General features: G+C 45.1%; 1 protein-coding gene across 2 annotated transcripts in view; it reads right to left on the bottom strand.

The window, feature by feature from the left end:
* The window catches only part of ACOT12 (acyl-CoA thioesterase 12), a 480317-nt gene that overhangs the window by 172278 nt on the left and 286447 nt on the right, over positions 1–21592 (bottom strand). For both annotated transcript variants that reach the window (XM_078677332.1, XM_078677331.1), the window contains exon 7: positions 14002–14121. In XM_078677332.1, coding sequence (XP_078533458.1) covers positions 14002–14121 — 120 coding nt within the window. The remainder of the gene's footprint in view (positions 1–14001; positions 14122–21592) is intronic.

The following is a 21592-nucleotide window of genomic DNA, read 5'->3' on the forward strand; positions in this document are numbered from 1 at the left end:
TATTTGCCAGTTGGGACTAGGCATACTACGATTTTCATGGATGTAGGTGTGTATGCATTAATGACTCCTAGCAAACTACTGTAAAATGCATGTACACATCATTCAATAAAAGGGCCAGGTTTATAACCGATTCTATTGGCTGCACTCAGAAGAGAGTGTTTCTCCCCACCTCGTGCCACTGGATTCTTGTGGCATGATTCATACAGCCTAGTAGAAGTGCTTTCATGGTATGCACGAAGAGCTATTTCATGTTGGAAAAGCGCAGTCATCACACAGCTTGCCGCATGCGATTCTGAATTTCAGATAACTATTCCATACAGTAAGCAATCATTGTGCTACATTTTAACCAAGCATTGGCTTTCATGTGTTAATCAGAGCTTGTGCGTGCTTTTGGATACTGACGCAAGAGTTACTGGCATTGCTACTGCGTGTTAACATTTTCTACGGTGGTGACTACAGTTGAATATATATTTTTCAAATGACTTATGATGTCCCTCCCATGATATTTTCAATATATGCTTTTTCGATCATTATGTGAAATTTTTACTACAGTTTTTGTGACCTGGATATTCTACAGTACACAGAGAATTTTGTGTAAAAGATAAAATCACAGGTTTATATGACGTGGTTAGTTGTTTTCCTCTGGTTAAAATGTTTTCCTCAGGACACTGGTGCCTCCTCAGAATTTCTGCCGGATATGCAGGAGCTCCTAGCCTATCTGACTTCTAAGTTCCAGTTGAACCTTTGGGCAAATCTGAGAGTTCAAAACTCTAACATTTAACATGTTGGAGGGAACATGCCCGTTTGACACTTGACAGAGTCAGAGCGGGTTGCATTTGCTCTAGCTCCTTCTAAAGATATATTTTTTTAAATCTTTTAGCTGATTCACATTGGCTCCTTACACCATTTCCCCTTCCTACGTCAGTGACCGCTGTTTGGATGGTTCTCGCTTTTCAGGACTTCGCTGCTATTCTGTGTTTGACTTTATCCTGCAAACAAAGCGCCATAGCTGCGTGAATGGTGCTAATGGCAAGTGGAAGGCCAACCCACATACCTGTTTCCACTAATCCAATGAAAACTCATTTAGCTCATCATTTAGGAACGTGATTGGGGGATGTAATTCATGCCTCCTTGGATCTTTCCCTATGAAGCAAGAAAATGGAACCGGATCTACTGCTTTCTCAACCTCCAGGACCCTGAAAAAAAATCCTACTATAACCCCATGAAATCCCTTGATCCAAATCAAGCGCTCTGTATCGGATATCTTTGGAAAAGAACAGCTAAAAACGATGCTTGAACTCATCTTCTTGTATGCTCAATAGTTCCTAGTGAAGGACCTGAAAGTCATTATGGGATATCTCTGTGATCTTCCCCATACTTTCAAATTCTACCCTTGAGTATGCATCAATAACAGGCACTGGATACGCCACGATGATTGTTTGATTGTAATGTAATGTAACATGAAGACGGTAACACGATCATTACATGAGACATATCAGAAATGTCGTTGATCAATTGTTTTTCGCAGATGCTATCATTTAGGATAATTTTTGTGAACTAAAAAAAATGAAATAAATTGCAACAAATCAGAATTAAGAATTGGTAATAACATGTTTACTTTAATTGTTGAACCTTATGGGCATGAGTTGTGCACCTTGAAGGGTGTGACAAGGTTTGTACACACCATTATGGAGTTAGTTATCCTGACAGGAGCAGGTCAGGTTTCAAGGTAGCACACAATAGACATATATTGTTTATCCACAGATTAACGTGATTTGAAAGAATTTATAGGTGGGCAGGCTAGATCCATTGTTAGACTATATGCAATAACACCCCAGAGCACATATCAATAGCAGACTATATGTATCACCCCCTGGAGCACGTATCAGTAACAAACTATAAGTATTGCCACCCGGGCACGCATCAATAACAGACTATATGCAGCTGTGCCGAGATCATCTAACAAAAACAGACTGCATGCATCTCCACCTCCGAGCAGATATCAATAACAGACTATATGTATCACACTAGGAACACTTACCAGTAACAGACTATACATATCGCCACCTCGGAGCACATAACTGACTATATAAGTTGCTAACCCAGAGTACATATCGATAGGAAACTATGTGTATCACCACCTGGAGCATGTCTCAAAAACAGACTACATGCATCTCCACCTCGGAGCAGATATCAATAACAGACTATATGCATCTCCACTCGACCGGGGATTAGCAATAGCGGTCGGACTACTTTCAGACAGGGAAGAGAGTGGGCTAAGCTAATTAATAATAAGCTATATTTGATACCACCTAATCAAAATCTGTTTGCTCCTTCTAGCTCCATGTAGAAAAATGATCAGGAATACTGCAATTTTATTGACAGTTCCCTGGATAATTTAATCCCAATTAAGAGACTTAAAAACAGGAAGAAGGCCTCTGCTCCATGGTTTAGTTAGGAATTGAAAGCTTTACGTTTTAGCTGTAAGAAGGCGGAGAGAAAATGGAGGAGAAATTATGCAGATACAGATAGAAAGGAACTAAAATTAGATCAGGCCCGCAACAAGGAAGGCATAGCCAAGGCCAAAGCAGATTTCGTCGCCGATTCTATTCTGCATGCCCCGAACCGCACAATAGCACTTTTTAGTATTGTGAAGAACCTTTCACATCCAACTTGTACAAGTAACAAGGTGGTCACTTCACAGAAACTCTGTGACATGATTGCTACACATTTTGAGGAAAAAATCTGCAAAATTGTGGGCGAGTTAGGCCCCATTAATAATAACAACTGGGATGACGGGATTGGAAAATCAGGAGAAGAACTTATAGCAGTCACCGGTTTGGAAAACTTCCAGGCTCCATCTGAGGACCGGTTTAATGAGTTGGCCCTGAGCATTACATCAGGCTCCCCCTGGGATCCCCTGCCCCATAGAATTTGGAAAACATCTGGAAAGGAGACCCTCCCTTGGCTGCGTTTAATTTGCATCCAATCTTTAGAAGAGGGAGTGGTCCCGGAACTATGGAAGAAGGCGATAATCACTCCACTGCTGAAGAAACCCTCCCTTGATCCCCTGGTTCCAGCCAATTTTAGACCAATATCTCTCTTACCTTACCCAATTAAAATCCTGGATTAATAGTCAGTAAAACCTTGTCTGGATATTTGGAGGACAACCTCCTACTAGACAAGGATCAATTTGGCTTCCGCCCGGGCCACAGTACTGAGATTACCCTGGTCACCATTATGGACAATCTTTGGATGCGAGCAGACAAGGTAGAATCTTCCGTTTTAGTATTACTTGATATGTCGGCCGCATTTGACACGGTGAACCATACAGTACTGTTGGAGAGATTAAAAACTATGGGGATAAAAGGATGTGCCTTGCAATGGTTACGTTCTTATCTAACTGGAAGGCAACAGGTAGTGTCAGTGCCTCCATACGAGTCGAGCCAGTCTCTAGTAGCGTTCGGGGTTCCGCAGGGGTCGGCGATAAGCCCCATCCTCTTTAATATCTATCTGCGTCCCCTACTCTCTTTGATCAAGTCCTTCGATATCGACCTGGTTAACTATGCGGACGGCACCCAATTGGTGTTTTCCCTGAAAGGGAAAGGGGCGGTATCGATGGACAAGTTTCAAGATTTTATGCACCAGACAGCAGGTGGACTCAGGCAGAATTCTTTACAATTTAATGGGAGGAAAACCGAGGTGCTTTTCTGTCCATCCTCTAGTGTGCACCAATCGCTAATGCCAGAGTTTAAGCTCACCCCAGAGGACGACCCCTTGATTCCTGCCAAAACTGTGTGCAACCTGGGGGTACAATTGGAGGGTAGTCTCCAGATGGAATCCTAGGTGAATAAATCGGCCAATGGATGCTTTGTGCTGTTGCGAACGCTACGACAGATCCTCCCGCTCCTACCCAAGGACACTCATTCACTTGTAGTACATAGTGTAATTCTCAGCAGACTGGACTACTGTAATACTCTGTATTTGGGAGCTCCACAGGATATCATAGAGAAATTACAGAGAGTCGAGTCTATGTCAGCTAAACTGGCTCTGAATAGGCAACGTAGGACTTTTACGACTGCAGCCCTGAGAGATCTACACTGGTTGCCTATTAAAGAAAGAATCTGTTTTAAGTCCCCATGTATTATGTACAAAGCGGCACATGGCGGGGGCCCTATTCCATTACGGGAAAGATTCTCTTGGTACAATCCGGAAAGGCAGCTCCGCTCTTCTAATGTAAACCTGGTAAAGAACATTGACATTAAGAGAGTCAGGCTGGGTGTCAGAGCCTTCAGCGTGGCCGCTGCTCAACTCTGGAATGACCTTCCCCAGTCCATTAGACAGGCTTACACTCTAACCGGTTTTAGAAAGCTGGTGAAAACCTGGCTATTCCCGAGGGGGGATATCTAGCTCCTCTGCTGCAATGGTGGACTGGTTCAATTGTCGTACCATCTGAAGTTCAAGCGCCAGGATACCCGTAGGGTGACAGTTTTGCGCTACACAAATGTTTGATACAATACAATACAATACACCTCGGAGCAGATATCAATAACAGACTATATCTTTCACACCAGGAACACTTATCAGTAAGGGACTATACATATCGCCACCTCAGAGCACATAACAGACTATATAGATTGCCAACCCAGAGCACATGTCAATAGGAAACTATGTGTATCACCACCTGGAACATGTCTCAAAAACAGACTAAATGCATCTCCACCTCGGAGCAGATATCATTAACAGACCATATGTATCACACTAGGAACACTTACCTGTAACAGACTATACATATCGCCACCTCGGAGCACATAATAGGCTATAGAGCCTGCCAACCCAGAGCACATATCAATGGGAAACTATGTGCATCACCACCTGGAGCATGTCTCAATAACTGACTATATGCATGTCTACCCAACAGCACGTATCAATAACAGACTACATGCACCTCCACACCCCAGCAGGTATCAATTAGAGACTAAGGGCTTGATTTACCGTTTGGTGGTGGAGTACTCTGTCACAATGTGATGGATATCCTGCATCCCGTCCGCCATATTACAATAGCCTTAGGATACAACGCACCCCTGTCTGGAGCCTCCTTTTATCTTCCCTGCAAGACTCTTTCACAGATTCAAACTTCTGCTTGCTTTGGCTGTGCATTTTTCTACATTCTTTTTAAATACTTTGCAATATCTTGAATTTAATTCGTTATTTTCACGTGATTCTAAACCAGCCAGCTCTGTAAGGAAAAAGTACAGCTGCTTAACTGTGCTATGCCTTCTAGACGTCTGACCCTAGACTGGATAACAACCCCTGCAAGTGTGTGTTTTTTAGTTGAAGCAATTCTTCCTTAACAACACCATAGTCTACGTTATAACACTCACAGCAAAAACATTATCTAGAGTGTACAGCAGCGTCACACAATCGATACACAGCACGAGCCCATGCGGCAGAGGAAAGGGAAGGAAGTGAGAGATGGCCTCTTAAGCCCGCCCTGGGCAAGGACGCTAGGGTATGGAGTACAGGGGTGAGGTGGGGACGGGCACGGTGTGGTGGGGACGGGCACGGGATAAGGCAAACATGGAGGTGTACGTAAAGGCTATATATAGGTGGCTGTATCCGAACAATTCAAGCTGACACTTATAAAGGTGTGTCAAGGTCTGTCCTACCAACCCCAGTGACGACAGTGTCTAGGCAGTCCTGCCAAGTATCACGCATCAGACGTGACACTAACGCATTTCAGTGTGATGGTCCGCATCAGGGGCGGCTGGTGACATTTTACAGTGGTGGGGCGCAAACTGATTTGCAAGTGCGGGCCCCAGGCCACTCAGGCCGTCGGCGACCCCCCCCCCCCGACTCACATACACAACATTCAAAGAAATGTATTCACACACGCATACACACAAACACATCCATTCACAACACTCTCCACCAAACATTCATGCATACACGCACGCTCGCACCAAACACTTTAAAATAAAAGAAAAACACACACTCTTACCTTGCTGCCGGTCCCGGTCTGCACCACCTCTGGGCTCTGCTCCCCACACGTCACAGGCTCACAGCGCCCCTGGCCAATCCTGGCGCCAGGGGCACAGGTACCTTCTCGCCCGCAGCACGCCCATTAGGCAGTGGCGTAACGAAACCTAAGGGGCCCCCCTGCAAAGTGCATGGAGGGGCCCCCTTCCAGACTTACTCATAGCTGCCACAGTTTCAGATTGCTATGTGTGACATTTTCAAAATGTTAATACAATTATGAGTGACATTTTGACGAGTATGAGTGACACTTTCTTGCGAGTAAAAAAAATCAACGAAGAAAGGGAAACATAAAAAAGTCAGAAAATAATTAGATCGAGGAACTCTAAGATCTTAAAACTGGTGCAAACAACTGCGGTGGCTCACCCATAATTACAATGAAATTATGAAAATGACATATATAGCAATCTGAAACCTTGGCAGCTATGGGCAGACTGGTCTGTACCCTCACCTGGGAGAATGCCTGACCAAAAGTTAACAAACGCCTTTGCCTCACTTATCATTAATGTTTCAGTCATTCTGAAACAGACAGATGGAATCAGGAGCAGAAATCGAAGCTCTGAGCTGGCGGGGCCCATTCAGCAGTAAGTAGCCTTCCTTAAAAGTAAGCTGAGGGGGTTAGTACTCATACGTTAGAGGTTGCCTCCCCCTACTCCCCAGGATGGAAGAAGTGGCAACAGAGAGGCTAAGCCATCCCGGATTGACACTCCAAGGCCTGAGCTGGCAGTCACGCTGCTAAAATAGAGGCTGAGTTAGACATTAAAGAGAAAGGGCGGACACAGGGCAGCAGAGAAAGTGGCACCCCTAACCGACACCCTGGGGGTGCCCCCTTTGGCCCCAGGAGTGTGGGGGGCAAAGGCTTGGTAACCCAAGCCTGCTCGGATTGGTTTTCTGAGGCCAGGGCTGCGCTAATATATTTCCACTGAACAGAGTTGGTAAAGGCCGAGCGGGACAGAAGAGGGGATGGCACCCCTGAGCCCCCTGCATGTGAGCGGACATAGACAGGGGCCACAATCTCTCTCGGTACACCTGTGAGCATGGTGGTGCTGTGGAGTGAGGGTCTGACTGCCCCTGCAAACCAAGACCCCGATCACTCAGCTGGAGCTCTCCAAATCTTCAGGCCGAGTCAGCTCTGTTAAACGGCTCAACATTCAGTGGGACAACACTGCACATCAGGATATTAACAGGCTAAAGTCAGACAAATAAAGGTGCCACTGCCGCCACCAGGTCAAAACTGCCTGCCGGTCCGGACCTCTTAAATGACCTTAAGTGCACTCACTCACAGAGCCATGTCCCGTTTGATGTGCACGATAATTAGACATTGAGGGCATGCAAGTGTGACCTTTATATCATAAATCCCAATGAGACTGGCTCGAGTCGACCATTCACTGATAAAGCCGAGTATTGTATAATCGAAGTTCCCTTTATATTATGCTGCTGTGCTGCACTGGCTTTACCTGCGCGGCCGAATTCGACTTTGTGCAGACTGCATACAGAGCTGTTTGTATGTAACTGTATGCAGGCTGAAAATTACAGTTGGAAGACAAGCAGAAAGAGTGTGTGACACCTCACTTACTTTGTTAGCGCAGAGCCCCATTGCCGGTGAGGCCAGTTGCGACGATTTGATTGCACGAGGCAGTCATGCTGATGCACCACCACGGCCGAATAATAACGCCGATCTGGCCGAGTGCTGAGAGCTGCAGCGGCAGGCCCAGGGTGCTGGCTGCACAACAACTGAAACTATGCTGCCGCCTGCTCACGGCGCCTATGCTGATTGGGCAAATTAGACCATGGGGCAGGCTCATGATTCAAAGAATGCGCGGTATCGCGTAAAACATTGTAGCTAGCTGGGAGCTGAGCCAGCCCTCTTAAGCCTGTCGGACGAGAAGAGGCAGCAGTCAAGTTAGGAGCTGTGCAGTCAGTAGAGGTCACTCTGGAGCTCTCTGGCGTTGGTACTGTGGATGGCGAGGTGGCCCCCTGGAGCTCGAGGCCCCCCCGCACTGCGTGGGCTGCGGGGGCCTTTGTTACGCCCCTACCATTAGGGCTCCTAATGGGCATGCGCAACGCCGCAAAAACACAAGTGCGCATGCGTGGGCAAAAATACACCCTCCGTCCCCACGCATGCACACTTGTGTTGCCGCCTGTACAATCATGTCAATCAATAAACAAGACGCCCGCCCGTCGGTCTGACGTCATGTTGATTCATTGACATGATTGTCACAGTCTTTACTCAAAAACGCAGAGGGAGCTGCGGGCGGCTTCGGGCAGGAGGGGCTACGCCCCCACGCCCCAATGGACGAACCGCGCATGCATCACTGCACTGAAATGTATTGTCACACATAATCGTTATAGAGCCTCGGTTGCCAAGCCATAAGCGCTGCTTTACTAAACTGGAGTGGCTGGTAGTGCTGCTCTCGGCACTGTGCTTGGGGGATTATAGCTGAGCCAGAAGCTGCTCTAGTAGTGCTCAATGAATGCTACAATGTATAAATAGAAATGTTAAGAACCCCGCTCCGCCTGCTCTGCGCTGTATTACGTTCTGAATGTCAACGTCATACGTGCTGCGCGACGTTACGTCCTGATGCCTGAGTTAAGTTTGGGAGGCATAGCGGTAAATTAAAACCAATCATAACCATGCCGGATTTAGAACCAACTCCACAGAACCGCTGCGCACATGGAGCCCACTGTCTGTGCAGCTGCACTGGCGTCTGGGCTGCTGCTGAGCCTCAGTGAGAGTCTATACCATGGACGGCGCACTGTGCACGCTTACCGAGGAGAAGTGACTGTCTGCGGAGACGGGCGGCAGCTGGCCTGTAAAGTGCTGCGGCAAGTCTCACAAGTAAGTGACAGTGACTGTGTTACTGTGAGACAGTGCAGCCGAGTGTTTAATCCAATCCACAATTTAACTTCAGCGCGATCAGCTGCCTGCGGTTCCTCGGTGTCTGGAATGAAGTCTCATTTCTTTTTTACATGGTTCCTGTAAAACAGAAAATGAGAGTCCAGTCCAGACACCGACCTGCAAGCAGGTACCTGATCGCGCTACCGCTAAAAAACGAATTTGCGTTATGTAGGCCAGAAGACCCTGAGGCTGGCTCTTGTTTCTCACCAGGTCGTTAATATGGCTTTTATGCAGATTAGTATCGCCTCTTCCGCAGGTTGGTCTGGGTGTTCTCCGTACTGGAAATTGTCCAACTTCCTTTACTCATAGGATGCAAGCATACATCCAAGAGGTAAACTTTCCCTCGGACTGAGTTCACGTAAGTCCAGCGTGACAGGAAAACAAGGGTCGGTAAATGGAGACACCTAAACAGTCACCAAAATGTTCTGCGCTTTTACTACGCATAAGATGATAAAACCTTTACGTCTTTTTATTATTCTAATAATATTGCTCGTTTTTGTAGGTTAGTTGATCTCTGTTGCACTACTATGAAGGTTACTGACAACCAGTAACACAATTAACTTTTCTCTGTAATTAAATGTGTGGGTTGGCGTTTTGTCCCTGTTTTCCCTTCTGGTTTTTTTATCATCACATTGGACGACATGTGGCTGATGTACTGCAATTATGTGATTCAATAATTAAGGGTGCTACAGCTCACGTGCCGCCATATCTTGTCAAGTCCCATTGGACTTCTTTATACAAGTAGCTGCTTCACTCTCTTGCAGCAGTAGACCATTGCCTCAGGGAAAGCACAGGTTGTTGTGGCCAAAATTGTTGGTTTATGCAGTAACGAGGGGTATAGTGAAGCATGAGCTACAACATGATGGGAGGTGTTCATTCCAGCTGTATAACGCAAGTGACATTTTACCGTCTTGTTTAGCAGATGAGATATAGAAGCAGAAAGCAGATGCACACAGTGCTGAACATCCAATTAAAGGTCCATCAGCAATATTTGGCTCCTCTTTACTTCAAGTGCAGCATAAACCCTATGAGCACCAATTGCTTATGTGAGGGTTTCTCACAAAAGTGCCTTGTCCAGCCACTGTCACATTGCCTCTGACTCTTCCCACCCCCTCAACTCATCCCAAACCTGCTGCTGTAATCTCCAAATACTTTCTAGACCTTTTCCTCCACTATCCTTTTCAATGCAACTAAAAAACTCACATCTCCACCGCTCAAATTAATTTTATATCTCCCTATACTAATTCACTACTAATCCTGTTTGGGTTCTGGAGTAACGTGCTACTCCTCGAAAAGCACTTTGATACCTCATCAGGGATTTTGTATGAAGGCGTTTCTACTTAGCCAGCGCTGCGCCATGTTTATTGTGGTGCACTTTCTATGCCGTGCAGGTGTGCATCTTCAAAGGTTGGTGGGGCTTAGAAATGGCCCGTTGTCCTCTGTGGAAGGGAGGGATACACACAGCACATAACCATCTACTATACAATGAGAGGCTATATCGTGCCATGACTGAGTGCCCTTTCTTTTCTGGTGCTTTGCAGCTTTGTCCCATTTCTGGTGGTTTAAGATCTTCTTAGATTTTCTTGCCGCTCAAATGGATGTAATTTCTGATGTTTGTATGTTTCGATCGTCTTCATTTTGCTCGTAAGAAAGTGTCACTCATAGTCGCTGGAATGTCCCTCATAACTACACTGAAATTATAAAAATGTCACACATGGCAATCGGAAACCTTGGCAGCTATGTCTAGGTACTCACGAAGGCTTGGAATAGTCCCCAACCCACAAGTAAAAGGGCCCTGAACCAATGTCCTCTAAGGTCAGAACGACTGGCATGTCGGCTGAATGATGTCTATCTAGGGCGATGAACTGTACTAAGGCACTTTTTTCGTAAATATATGTTTCAACAAACACTTTGTCAATAAAACTCTTAAAGGTACGTTGCAAATCTTCAACAAGCCGGTCTAACCTCGTGATAGTTTTCAGGAAACATATAGACTTGTAAAAGGAAGTTTAAGTATTTTAATAAAAGATGTAAAGATTATCTGTGACTCCAGCGTCACTTCCTGGTTTAAAAAAAATCTTTGCATTTGTACAATTGGGTGAGCATTATGCAAAAGAAAGTAACTTTATCCCTCTTTGAAAAATGTCTGATTTTGCACCTGGTTACATTCTCGCACACTCTGGAGAGCTCTGGGGCATCACGGAGTGGCCACTGCCCAAGGGTAAGGTTCCTGTATCTTGAATCCTTGTTCAAGACGTCACCGAGAGACAGACACCCTTTGAACGGATTGAAAACAATGTTAGATGGGAAGGAGATCTTATGTAAGTGTGTACCACAGAACTTGCTCCGAAAGACAAATCTTACTACAAAACGATGCGTGTCAAGCAACTATGTTCCCGCGGTCCTGCAGGGAGTTCCACCCGCACATGCAGGATGAACGAGAGGCCACGCGATTAGCCTGAGTCCTTCATTTAATAATGGCATGAGGCAGATAGACAGATTTGCAAAAAGCTGTAACCTGAAAAGCCAGTCTCACGTTAAATTGTTGTAAATGCCTGTTTGGGTGTCAATCATCTAAAAGAATAAATGCCTGTTTGGTTGTCAATCAGGCCCGGCTCCAGGAATTTTTATTCGGGTGGGCCAAGGGTGCATTTGGGTGGGCCACTTGGACTCAATTTGTCGAATATATTTCTGAGCAGGCCTGCTTCAGGGCCCTCATTTATCTCTTCTTACTCTTGCAAGGCCCAGTAAAATGCACTCTTTTCCAAATCTCTTTCTAAATGTTATTACTCTCAAAAAGTGCTTTTTCCTTGTAATGTTCCTTTGATGGGAAGAGGAGGTTTCTGAGGTGGGGGTATCAGGCAAATGACACTTCTCGGGCTCCCTCTGTGCGAGCCTTCTGGGAGAATCCCTCTTCATTACTACTTTCATCTGACCCCAGAGTCTGCAACACACTCCCTTACAGGCTTGAATATCCACTACTCCTCTCCAGTGCACCTTATGTCACAGCTGACCTTGGGCCCCAGCCCCATATTAGGCACCATCGGGCTCCACTTTCATTTTGCCCGGTAAAAACATTAGAAAAATCACCTTCAAACTTAAAACATTGAATATAGCAGTAAATGTAATTAGCACGCACTTTAAAGTATGTTCCACAGTAGCCCTTATGACCCGACTGCTAATTAAATAAACAAAAACAGAAAGGCCATGATAGGGCCGGCTTTATCGCTGATGCGAAAGTCTTTTTTGGTGCCACACCAATAACCTCTTTCTCCGTAAATACATTTACTACCACCTTCCAACAGTGCCCCTCATCCCTCCATGACCCCCCCTATTGACCTCCTCCTCAGATTTCTCCACTGCCTCACGCCACAAGTGCCCCTCATATCCCCATAGCCCCTCCCCCTCATGACCTCCTCCTTGGAGACCAGTACCCCTTATCTCTCTGTAGCCCCTCCCACTCAAGACCTCCTCGTCTGACTCCTTCACTACCACCCTACACCACTGCCCCTCATCTCTCCCTAGCTCCCCCTCCACCCCATGACCTCTTCCTCGGATTCCCTCACTGTCATCCTCCACCAGTGCCCCTCATCGCTCCTTAGCCCCTCCCACTACCTCCTCCTCGGATTCCCTCACTGCAACCCTCCAACAGTGCCCCTCATCTATACGTAGCCACTCTCTCATATGCATTTCATTTGTTGTATAGCGCTACTCATATCAGTGTAGTGTATGTCAGTACTTTACATCACACACACATTATACAGAGACAATGAATCATACAAGTATGTAAATCAGTCTATAGGGAATGTCACATAAGCCAATGAGGATTACAAGGTGTATGAATCACATGTCATCCATACTGGTGGGCAGTATATTTAAAAAGGGTTTGATATAGGGAAACACAACCTTAGGATTTAAAGACTATTCCATGGGGGTCAGCTTTACTGATAAAAATGTATATCTATCCAAACATACTCATTTTAGCAACATTAGAATAATGAAAGACTGGGGAAGTTCTAACTATATCACAAAACAAAAAAAGTGAAGTTCTAACTATACCATTCATGTTTGTAGACAGCTCTTAGATGACAGTTCATAGGTCACTGTCCTATGATACGATTGTAACTTCTGAACTCCAAGTAACACATGGATCTCTGTGACAAAGGCAGTAACCCACTGAGCTATCCAGATACAATACAGTTCATCTGCATTTAAAAACTACTAACAAACAAATGATTGCTCTCCAGAAGGATCATTAATCACCAGCGTTATCTGGGCATTTTGTATTGTCTTATTGCTGTCCTGCATCGGCCAAAATAAAGATAAACACTGTTTAAATGAAGCTCACACGAAGTATGTGTCCTGCTGGGCCTGTGCAGATTTTAAAAAGAAATAAATGTAGTAACACATTCTCTTACCTACTCCATTAGTCAAACTTTGTGTCACAGCCTGATGTGATAAGCCACTGCAGGGGTTAGGAAAGGTGACTGAGAATAAACAAATTTATTTTCGCCTGAGCTTCATAGAAAAAGAAATATCAATGCAGCAGGACAGTAGGCAAAGGTTACCAAAGGTTACCAGTGTCAAAGAAAGGATTTGTCACCTTTCGCCATGCCGATATGAAGGGGTGAAAAAAGTAAAGAAAGCCTCGTTAACACGTTAATGGTCTTTAAAGACCTGTGATGTACTCGGGTGCGGGGCTGCGATAATCTCTACAACTGTCTGTGTGTGCGCGCCCGGTAAACTGTCTCGGCCCAGGCTGACACACACGACCTGCGCGTTGCGCGCCTGCCTTTCAGCCCTCACTGCTGAGGGCCAAGGCTCCTGTTTGGGTGGGCCAGGCTCATGTTTGGGTGGTCCTTGCCCACCCGGCCCACCCGCTAGAACCGGGCCTGGTGTCAATCATCTAAAAGAAAAAAGAAAGAGCAACGGGTCCCTACTTTTAAGGTTATTGCAATAGCTGCAATAGGGCATTACCACAGGAGGGCGCCAGACTGCAGCAAAAAAACATCAGCACTGAATGGGTTTGTGGTTTGTACTTTAACATTAAATATGTATGCACTTACCTTTTTTGGAATGTATTGTTCACGATAGCATTGAAAACCAGTCGATCACCGACAGTGGAAGGTCCTCTGAACTTGAACATGTCAACAGACTGCAAGGTTGGAGATGCCCGACAAAGACGGCTATGGAAGACAACAAATAACAGACAAGCATTTGTTAGCAATAGCTCTACAAGAAGGGTCAGAGAAAATATTTAACAGGTGTTGCATAACACAGATATGCAGCCGTGATGTATATACATTTATAACATAGAAGGATATTATATATATATATATATATGTATATATATATATATATATTATAATACTAAAAATAAAAAGAGATTTACATCTGCCTAATGGGGGGCAGAAAGACTCCCTCTTTGTCAGTGGCTGGCAGCTGATCAAAGGTGAGTGTGCATACATATTACCTACTGGCGATCGCCAGTAGGTAGTTATAGTTAGGACCTAGTTTTCATGGAATTTTTTTGTTTGTTTTGCTAATAACTTTGGTGCTGTTTGACGAATCGTCACAACATTTTCAAAACAAATTTGCCAGTCACTTCAGCTGCTGTCTTAAAACTTTCTGGGTGATTTGTCATGTGGAGGCAGAGAAAAAGGGGAGGTCCCAAAGCACATTTTCACTGTGCAATTTCCTATATAGATTTTAGACACGAATACAGCCCAAAGCGCTGAACGGTTTTACACCAAATTTGTCAGAAAGCTAGATCTTCGACCAGAAAGATTGCTTTTTGTAAATCTGTACTTTTGGAGATATCAAAGAAAAAAGATTTGTGTATGTCTAGAGACGCAAATCCTATGTGGATCCACTGTGAAGGATCTGCAGATTAATGCGCCAACAGCAATGCCACGATAGGCTGGCCACAATTTGAAAGAAAAATTCCAGCCTCCATTTCGTGAATAGGGACATGGTTCAGGGAGGGATAAAGTAGAGGATACAAGGGGTCAGGATAGAGGTATCCTGACCACATGGGACTAATGGTGGGGTCTGTGAGGGACTCATGAGGCAAGATGGCGGCCGCGTAGTGGTGGCCGTTTGCAGTGAGGCGGCGAGGGCTGGAGTAAAAGCTGTGTAATGTCATAAAACTGATGATTAAGGAAACCTAAAATAGCCAAAAGCCTAATGTTTAATGCCGGTACCTTGTGGGCGCTCTCGGTGAGGATTTCAGGATCGGCGTGGTCTGTAGGAGTGCCGTTCGCCGCTCGCTGGAGGGTCCGTTTGAGGAGGCGGAGCCCAGGGAGCACGCGGACCGGCCTGGAAGAGAGACTATCGGGGAGAAATCGCCGGAGCCGGCGGAGCTTGCGGAATCTGCGGAGTCTTCGAGACAGGACGGGAGAGACAGGGGAGATGCCTCCGAAGCTAGGAGCAAAATCTACAGCGGCAGCGCGGTAGAGGGCCGAAATGGAGGAGATGGTAGTAGAAGTGGAGGATATGCCACGGGGGTCACTGATGCCTATTGAGGAGCTCGCAAAAAAAGGCAAACAGACTCTGCCTAGGACCCGCCAGAATACTGCCTCAATCCCGGAACTATTCGCTAAAAGCGGTAAGGAGAAGGGGACAAAAACCGCATTGGAGCCGGTGATAGGGGGGGCAGTGGCGGCGCAAGCGACTGCAGGTCTGAAACAGGGCGAGAATGTTGGTGCTGGCGCCCTACAAACCCCTCCTGCAAGGAAGATTGTTAAAGGGTCTCACGAGTCTCATATAACAGTAGAGGCCCCCTTGAAAAATCAGAAACCACTAGCTCAGGCAGTACAGGGGAATAAGGGGAATATGGCTACTATTGCTACTATGGAGGAGACGGAGCAAGCCGGTTTTCAGTCACCACAGTTAAATATAAAGGACTTACAGCAGCAACGGTCCCCTGAGGCGTCCTGGACAGATACCGGCAATGGCATTGAGCTGGATGACTTGCTAATAAGAGGTCATTTAGACCCTCCGGATACAGATAAGGCTTTGTGCATTCAGGACTCTGAGAAGGAGAAAGACCCTAGCGAGTGCTTCTTCTCTGTATCAGAAGGCGCGGAATGGTCCGAGGAGGACGAGCATAGCTCATATCTGGAGGATAGTAATCTAGACTCGGAAAGTGAACCAGAACAACAGCTAGCGGCGGCGGCAGTAAAATCTAATGTCGGGCGAAAAGGGCAGCAGCCATTACACAGCGATCTGAGCTGGGATCATTCCTCTGCAATGCCGCTACAGGGAAGCCCTATTCTTGAAACCTCTCATCCCCCAATCCTGGAGGTGATCCACCAAGCGATCATAGAACATAGAGAGGAAGCTCGTCAGGATAGCCTCAAGGCCCAAGCGGCGATGAGAAAGATGCAGAATGTAGTGAGAAAACTCTCTAAAGCTTGCGCTAACGTTGGGGACAGAGTCTCTAATTTGGAGGAGAGGATAGTCTCGACTGAAACAGAAGTAGCGGCGGCTACCAGCAAAGTTCAAGTCTCAAGGCGCGCAAGTTATAGATATACAGTGGAAATTAGAGGACATAGAGAACTGGCTCCGAAGGAACAATCTCAGGATATTGGGAATTCCGGAGGGTGTGGAAGGAGCTGACGCAAGAGCCTATGTCATCAAATTATTTCATTCAGCATTTCCTGAATTGTCAAACTGGGATTGGTCCGGGGAGATACAGAGGGCGCATCGCACACCCTTCAAAGTAAGACGTACTGCAAAGGAGGGAGATAAACCAAGGGCAATTCTGAATTTCTTGGGTAATTTTGTTCTGAGGCAAGCTATTGCTGATAAAGCTAGACCTGATGCGAAGAGGGAATGGGAGGGGATCTCTTTTTTCGTACGCCCGGATTTCTGCCATTCGACGGTTGAAAGGCGCTGGAGACTAAGGCAGCTGATCAGACCTTTTCAAGAGAAGAAGCTACAAGTATATCTGATAAACCCAGCGCAATTGAAAATCATTAATGAAGGCCGGACACTCTATTTCTCTTCAGAGATAAAGGCACAAGAGTATTTGGACTCGCTGGCTAAGTAATGATGTAGCTTATGTATTTATCTTGTACTCTGGGAGATAGGCTGGAGAAGCATGGTATTACAGGTGGTAGTTGGGATATAGTTGGAAGGCCTGGCTAAATAGGTTAACAGGTTAATAGTTATCACGGTTGTAGTTATATGTCTTTGTGATTCCAGCTCCTTACTTACCCTTGCTTTGCTCACTGCAAATTTATCACATGCTCAGACGCGATCTGAGCGCTTCACGACGGGGGGTGCAGGGTGAGGTAGGGTTTGGGGGGGATGTTTGGGAGGGACCGGAGGGGGGCAAGGGAGCAAAATATAAAAAACTGAGCTTCTGGTACTATTTAGCCTTGTGCTGCTGCATGTTTGGTCTAGCTAAAAGTGCAGTGAAGAGTCAGACACAAATGTTACAAATGATACAAATGCAACAAGAGGCCGAAGGTGGGAAACCTCTCTGATAAGATGATGAATGTTAGAATTTATACGATTAATATCGGGGGGCTAAACGACTGGAGGAAAAGCCAAAAGCTCGCTCATTTTGCTAAATTAAATTAAATCGATGTATTATGTCTCCAGGAGACACATCTCCCCTGGGCAAAAAGGAATTTGATGAAAATGAGAGGTTTTGATATTTTAGCTAGCTCTTCACAAACCTCTTCAGTAAAGGGGGTTGCAATTCTGGCTAGATCATTTCTAGGGGGGGCTAAACGGAGTAAATCTGACTGCCAAGGGAGATGGGCAATAGCTGAAATAAGTACGGGGTACACTCTTTGTGTGATATACGGCTCCAATCAGGATGATCCCGGAATGTTTGACACTTTAGAAGAGGAGCTAGCAGGCTGGCCCACCCCAATTATAGTTTGTTGGGATCTCAATATTTCTGCAGACTGGATGAATCAGGCGTCATATACAGGACGCAAACCTAGAGTATTTCGGGCACTTACTGCTCTTATACTATCACATGGGTTGAAAGATGTTTGGGGGGACAAGAAGCCAACTAATCCAGGGTTTACGTATTTTTCAAATCCCTTTCAAAAATATACAAAACTGGACTATTTTTTTATATCTGCTTCAGAATTAGGAAAGGTCTCGATCAAGAAATTACCGAAAGTCATATCGGATCACAATCCGCTGATATTATCCTATGGAGTGAGAACATCAGAAAGGGTTAAATCTAGCTGGACGTTTTAGAGAAAGTTATTAATGGACGCAAGATTTGTAGATCATCTTAAGAAGTGGAATGTGGAGTTTTTTTATGCTAACCGCTACAGCACATCAAGGAACGGAGTTTGGGATGCTTTTAAAGCCGCCCTTAGAGGGGAGACCATAAGTTGTTCTGCAAGATTACGGAGGGAGGATAGGAAGGAGGGTGATAGACTTATGGGTCTATTAGCAATAGCAGAAGAACAACATGTCCGAGATATCGTAGCTGGAGGGGACTCTGTTGAGAACCAACAGAAATTGGCAGTTATAAAAGCAGAGCTTCAGAAACTAGTAACACAAAAAGCAATAGGGGAGTACCAGACATCCAGGGCAAAATGTTATGAAACTGGGGAGCAAGCAGGGAGAGCATTGGCGCTAAAAATTAGATAGGATCAGACTAGGAATACGATCTCTAGTATAAATGAGGGGGGCATGGGCTATACGGACCCAAAAGATATACTTCAAGTATTTAAAAACTTTGATCAAGTATTGTATACTGAAGAAAGGGAAGCTAGTAGTAGTTATGAGGAACCCTGGGATAGAGGCCCTGCTCTAGCTGAACAGGAAAGATTAGATTTGGATAAAGAGATATCGATCAGCGAGATAAGGGCGGCGATACAGGACCTTGCGGTAGGCAAAGCTGTAGGCCCCGATGGTATTCCCTTGGAGGTGTATAAGTGTATAGAACAAGAGATTGCCCCATTGTTAGTGGATCTATTTAATGGGATCCTATATTCAGGTTTTACACCAGATTCATGGAAAGAAACGACGATAATCGTGTTTCACAAAAAGGGGAAACCAAGGGAAGACCCGACCGGTCATATCGACCAATCTCGCTGATAAATGCTGATACAAAGTTAATTCAAAGGTGTGGGCTAGGAGATTGGGGAGGATTATTGGGGGTCTCGTCTCTCCGTGGCAGCATGGGTTTGTTCCTGGGCGAGGCACTACCGATCACACCAGGCGAGCTATAGCGCTGTTTGACGCCCATGCTGCCTTGGGGGGCGGAGGGGGGATGGGGGGATGGCCATGGTCCTCCTCGATGCAGAGAAGGCCTTTGACCGCGTGGTATTGGAACATCTTTGGGGCATACTGGATGGTAGAGGCTTTGGCCCACAGGCTTTGAGAGCCCTGAAGGCAATGTATCAGGATCCGACAGCTCAAGTACAAGTAATGGGGGAGCGCTCTGATTAAATTATAATTAGGAGGGGGACTCGCCAAGGGGGCCCCTGCTCTCCGATTCACTTCTCATTATATATCGACCCCCTGATTCAGAAGATCCTTGGTTGTGCGCAGATCAGGCCAGTGATATTGAATGGTTATGAAAATAAGCTATTGGCGTATGCCGATGATCTGGCAGTTATCACCCCTGAACCCGATCAAGCACTACCAGTTTTGGTGCAGTTAGCAAAGGAATTTGGCACTCGGTCGGGGTACTTATTGAACGAAGGAAAGACCCAAATAATCTGTACCAAAGATTTGAATAAGACAGATGCCAGGTATGTTGACTCGGCTGTGTACCTGGGGGTGAGAGTGAATGCCTCTGTGGAGAAGATCATTGGTGAAAATGATGTGCCCCTGATTAGAAATATAGAGATGGACTTGAAAAGAATAAATGTTATGCACTTATCCTTAATAGGAAGGGTCAATGTTTTAAAGATGACTATGTTTCCAAAGGTATTATATTTGTTCAGGGCCATTCCTCTTTTTGTAGAAGAGAAATTGATGAAAAAATTGGAGTCAATGTTTATCAGGTTCATATGGCAACATGGAAAGATTAGGCGTGCCACCAAATATATGTCATTGCCCCTGGAAAAAGGTGGATTAGCTATGCCAAATCTTAGGCTCTATCACTGGGCCTGCTTGCTGACTCAAATGACCCTTCTTTTTCAACCGGGGGCGAACTTGGATAACTCTAATGAAGCTCACATGGTTCCACCCTCTATTTTTGAGTTGCTACTGGGGAGAAAAGCAATGGGCTTATTAATGTCCGAAGTAGACTGCCACTATTATAAATGGAAACGGTTTAAGGTGATAGAAGGGGCCTGGGAGGTCTGGAATGCGGCTAAGAAACTGTTGAATATTCCTAAAATAAATTCTCACCTCCAGTTGTGGAACTCTAGTCTTTTTCCTCAACTGCATTTAGACAGGAATAGCCTGCTATGGAGGGAGAAGGGTGTAATAACCCTGGGTGATATAATGATTGGGGAAACTGTTCAAGGGTTTGAAAGTATTCAACAGAAGTATGGTATCCCCTCTAATCAGTGGTTTGTGTATACCCAGGTAGTTAGAGCTCTGGCGGCAGTTAGACCTCCAATCTCTCTGGAAAATAGTAATACCCTGATTGAGTATCTGTCAAACGGGGGGAAAAGGATAAAAAAAGTATATAGCCTCCTGGTATCAGGGATACAGGATGATATGGAGAAAACAGTCTACCCTAGCGGTGAAATTAGGAGATCCAGATATTGACCTTGATAGGGCCATAAGTTTAAATAAAAAGTTATTCGGCTCCACAAACCTAAGGGCACAGCATTACAAAACGCTCTTTAATCTGTATTATACCCCAGCAAAATTGTTTACCTGGGGTGTAAGGCGGGATGATAAGTGCCCCAGATGTAATCTTGGTCCGGCAGATCTGGCGCATATGTTCTATTTGTGAGATAAGTTAGCCCCAATTCGCAGTGAAATCATGAAATTTTGGGAGGGAGTATTAGCTGTTAAAATCAATTTTACCCTAACCTTGATGTTGTTAGGCACGGATAACAAGCTGGGTCTGGCTAAAGAGGCAGAAGCTCTAGTTTTTATTTCAGTTGCGGTATTTAGGATTCTTATTTCGGCTGGTTGGAAGGACACTACAGCTCCATCTTTTCAAATGTGGTTGGCCCGAATGCTGGGAATACATAATATTGAAGCATCCCTGTATGAATATAAGGGTAAAAGAAAGCAAGAACTGGGGAGGAATATCTGGGCACCAATTAAAAGGTGGAGAGAGCTAAGAAACTAAAACAGAGGTAAAGTAAAACTGGTGTATGAATTAATTTGGTGTTTTATTCCATGTTAAACAATTTTAGACATCAATTGTTATTTATAATAGTATTATAATGCATTAATTAGCACTTAATTTATGGGACCCAAAGAAATGCTATTTAACACCTGTTCTATGTTTTACAGAGGCAAATTGACTTTTATAATCCAGGAAAATTTGTGAATTTGTTGGATAATGATGAAATGTTTGTTTATAATAACTGTCGTTATATTTTTTGTACCAGAATACTCTTAATAAAAATTTTTTTTTTTTAAAAAAGACATTGTGGATTTTTTTTATTTGCATGTGCGAGAATCCACGGATCCACCCCAATATTAAAAAAACACATACACACACACTACTCACATACCCACTCACACATCCATACACCCACT

This window comes from Lissotriton helveticus, chromosome 2_1 (assembly GCF_964261635.1).
Source record: "Lissotriton helveticus chromosome 2_1, aLisHel1.1, whole genome shotgun sequence".
Lineage (NCBI taxonomy): Eukaryota > Metazoa > Chordata > Amphibia > Caudata > Salamandridae > Lissotriton > Lissotriton helveticus.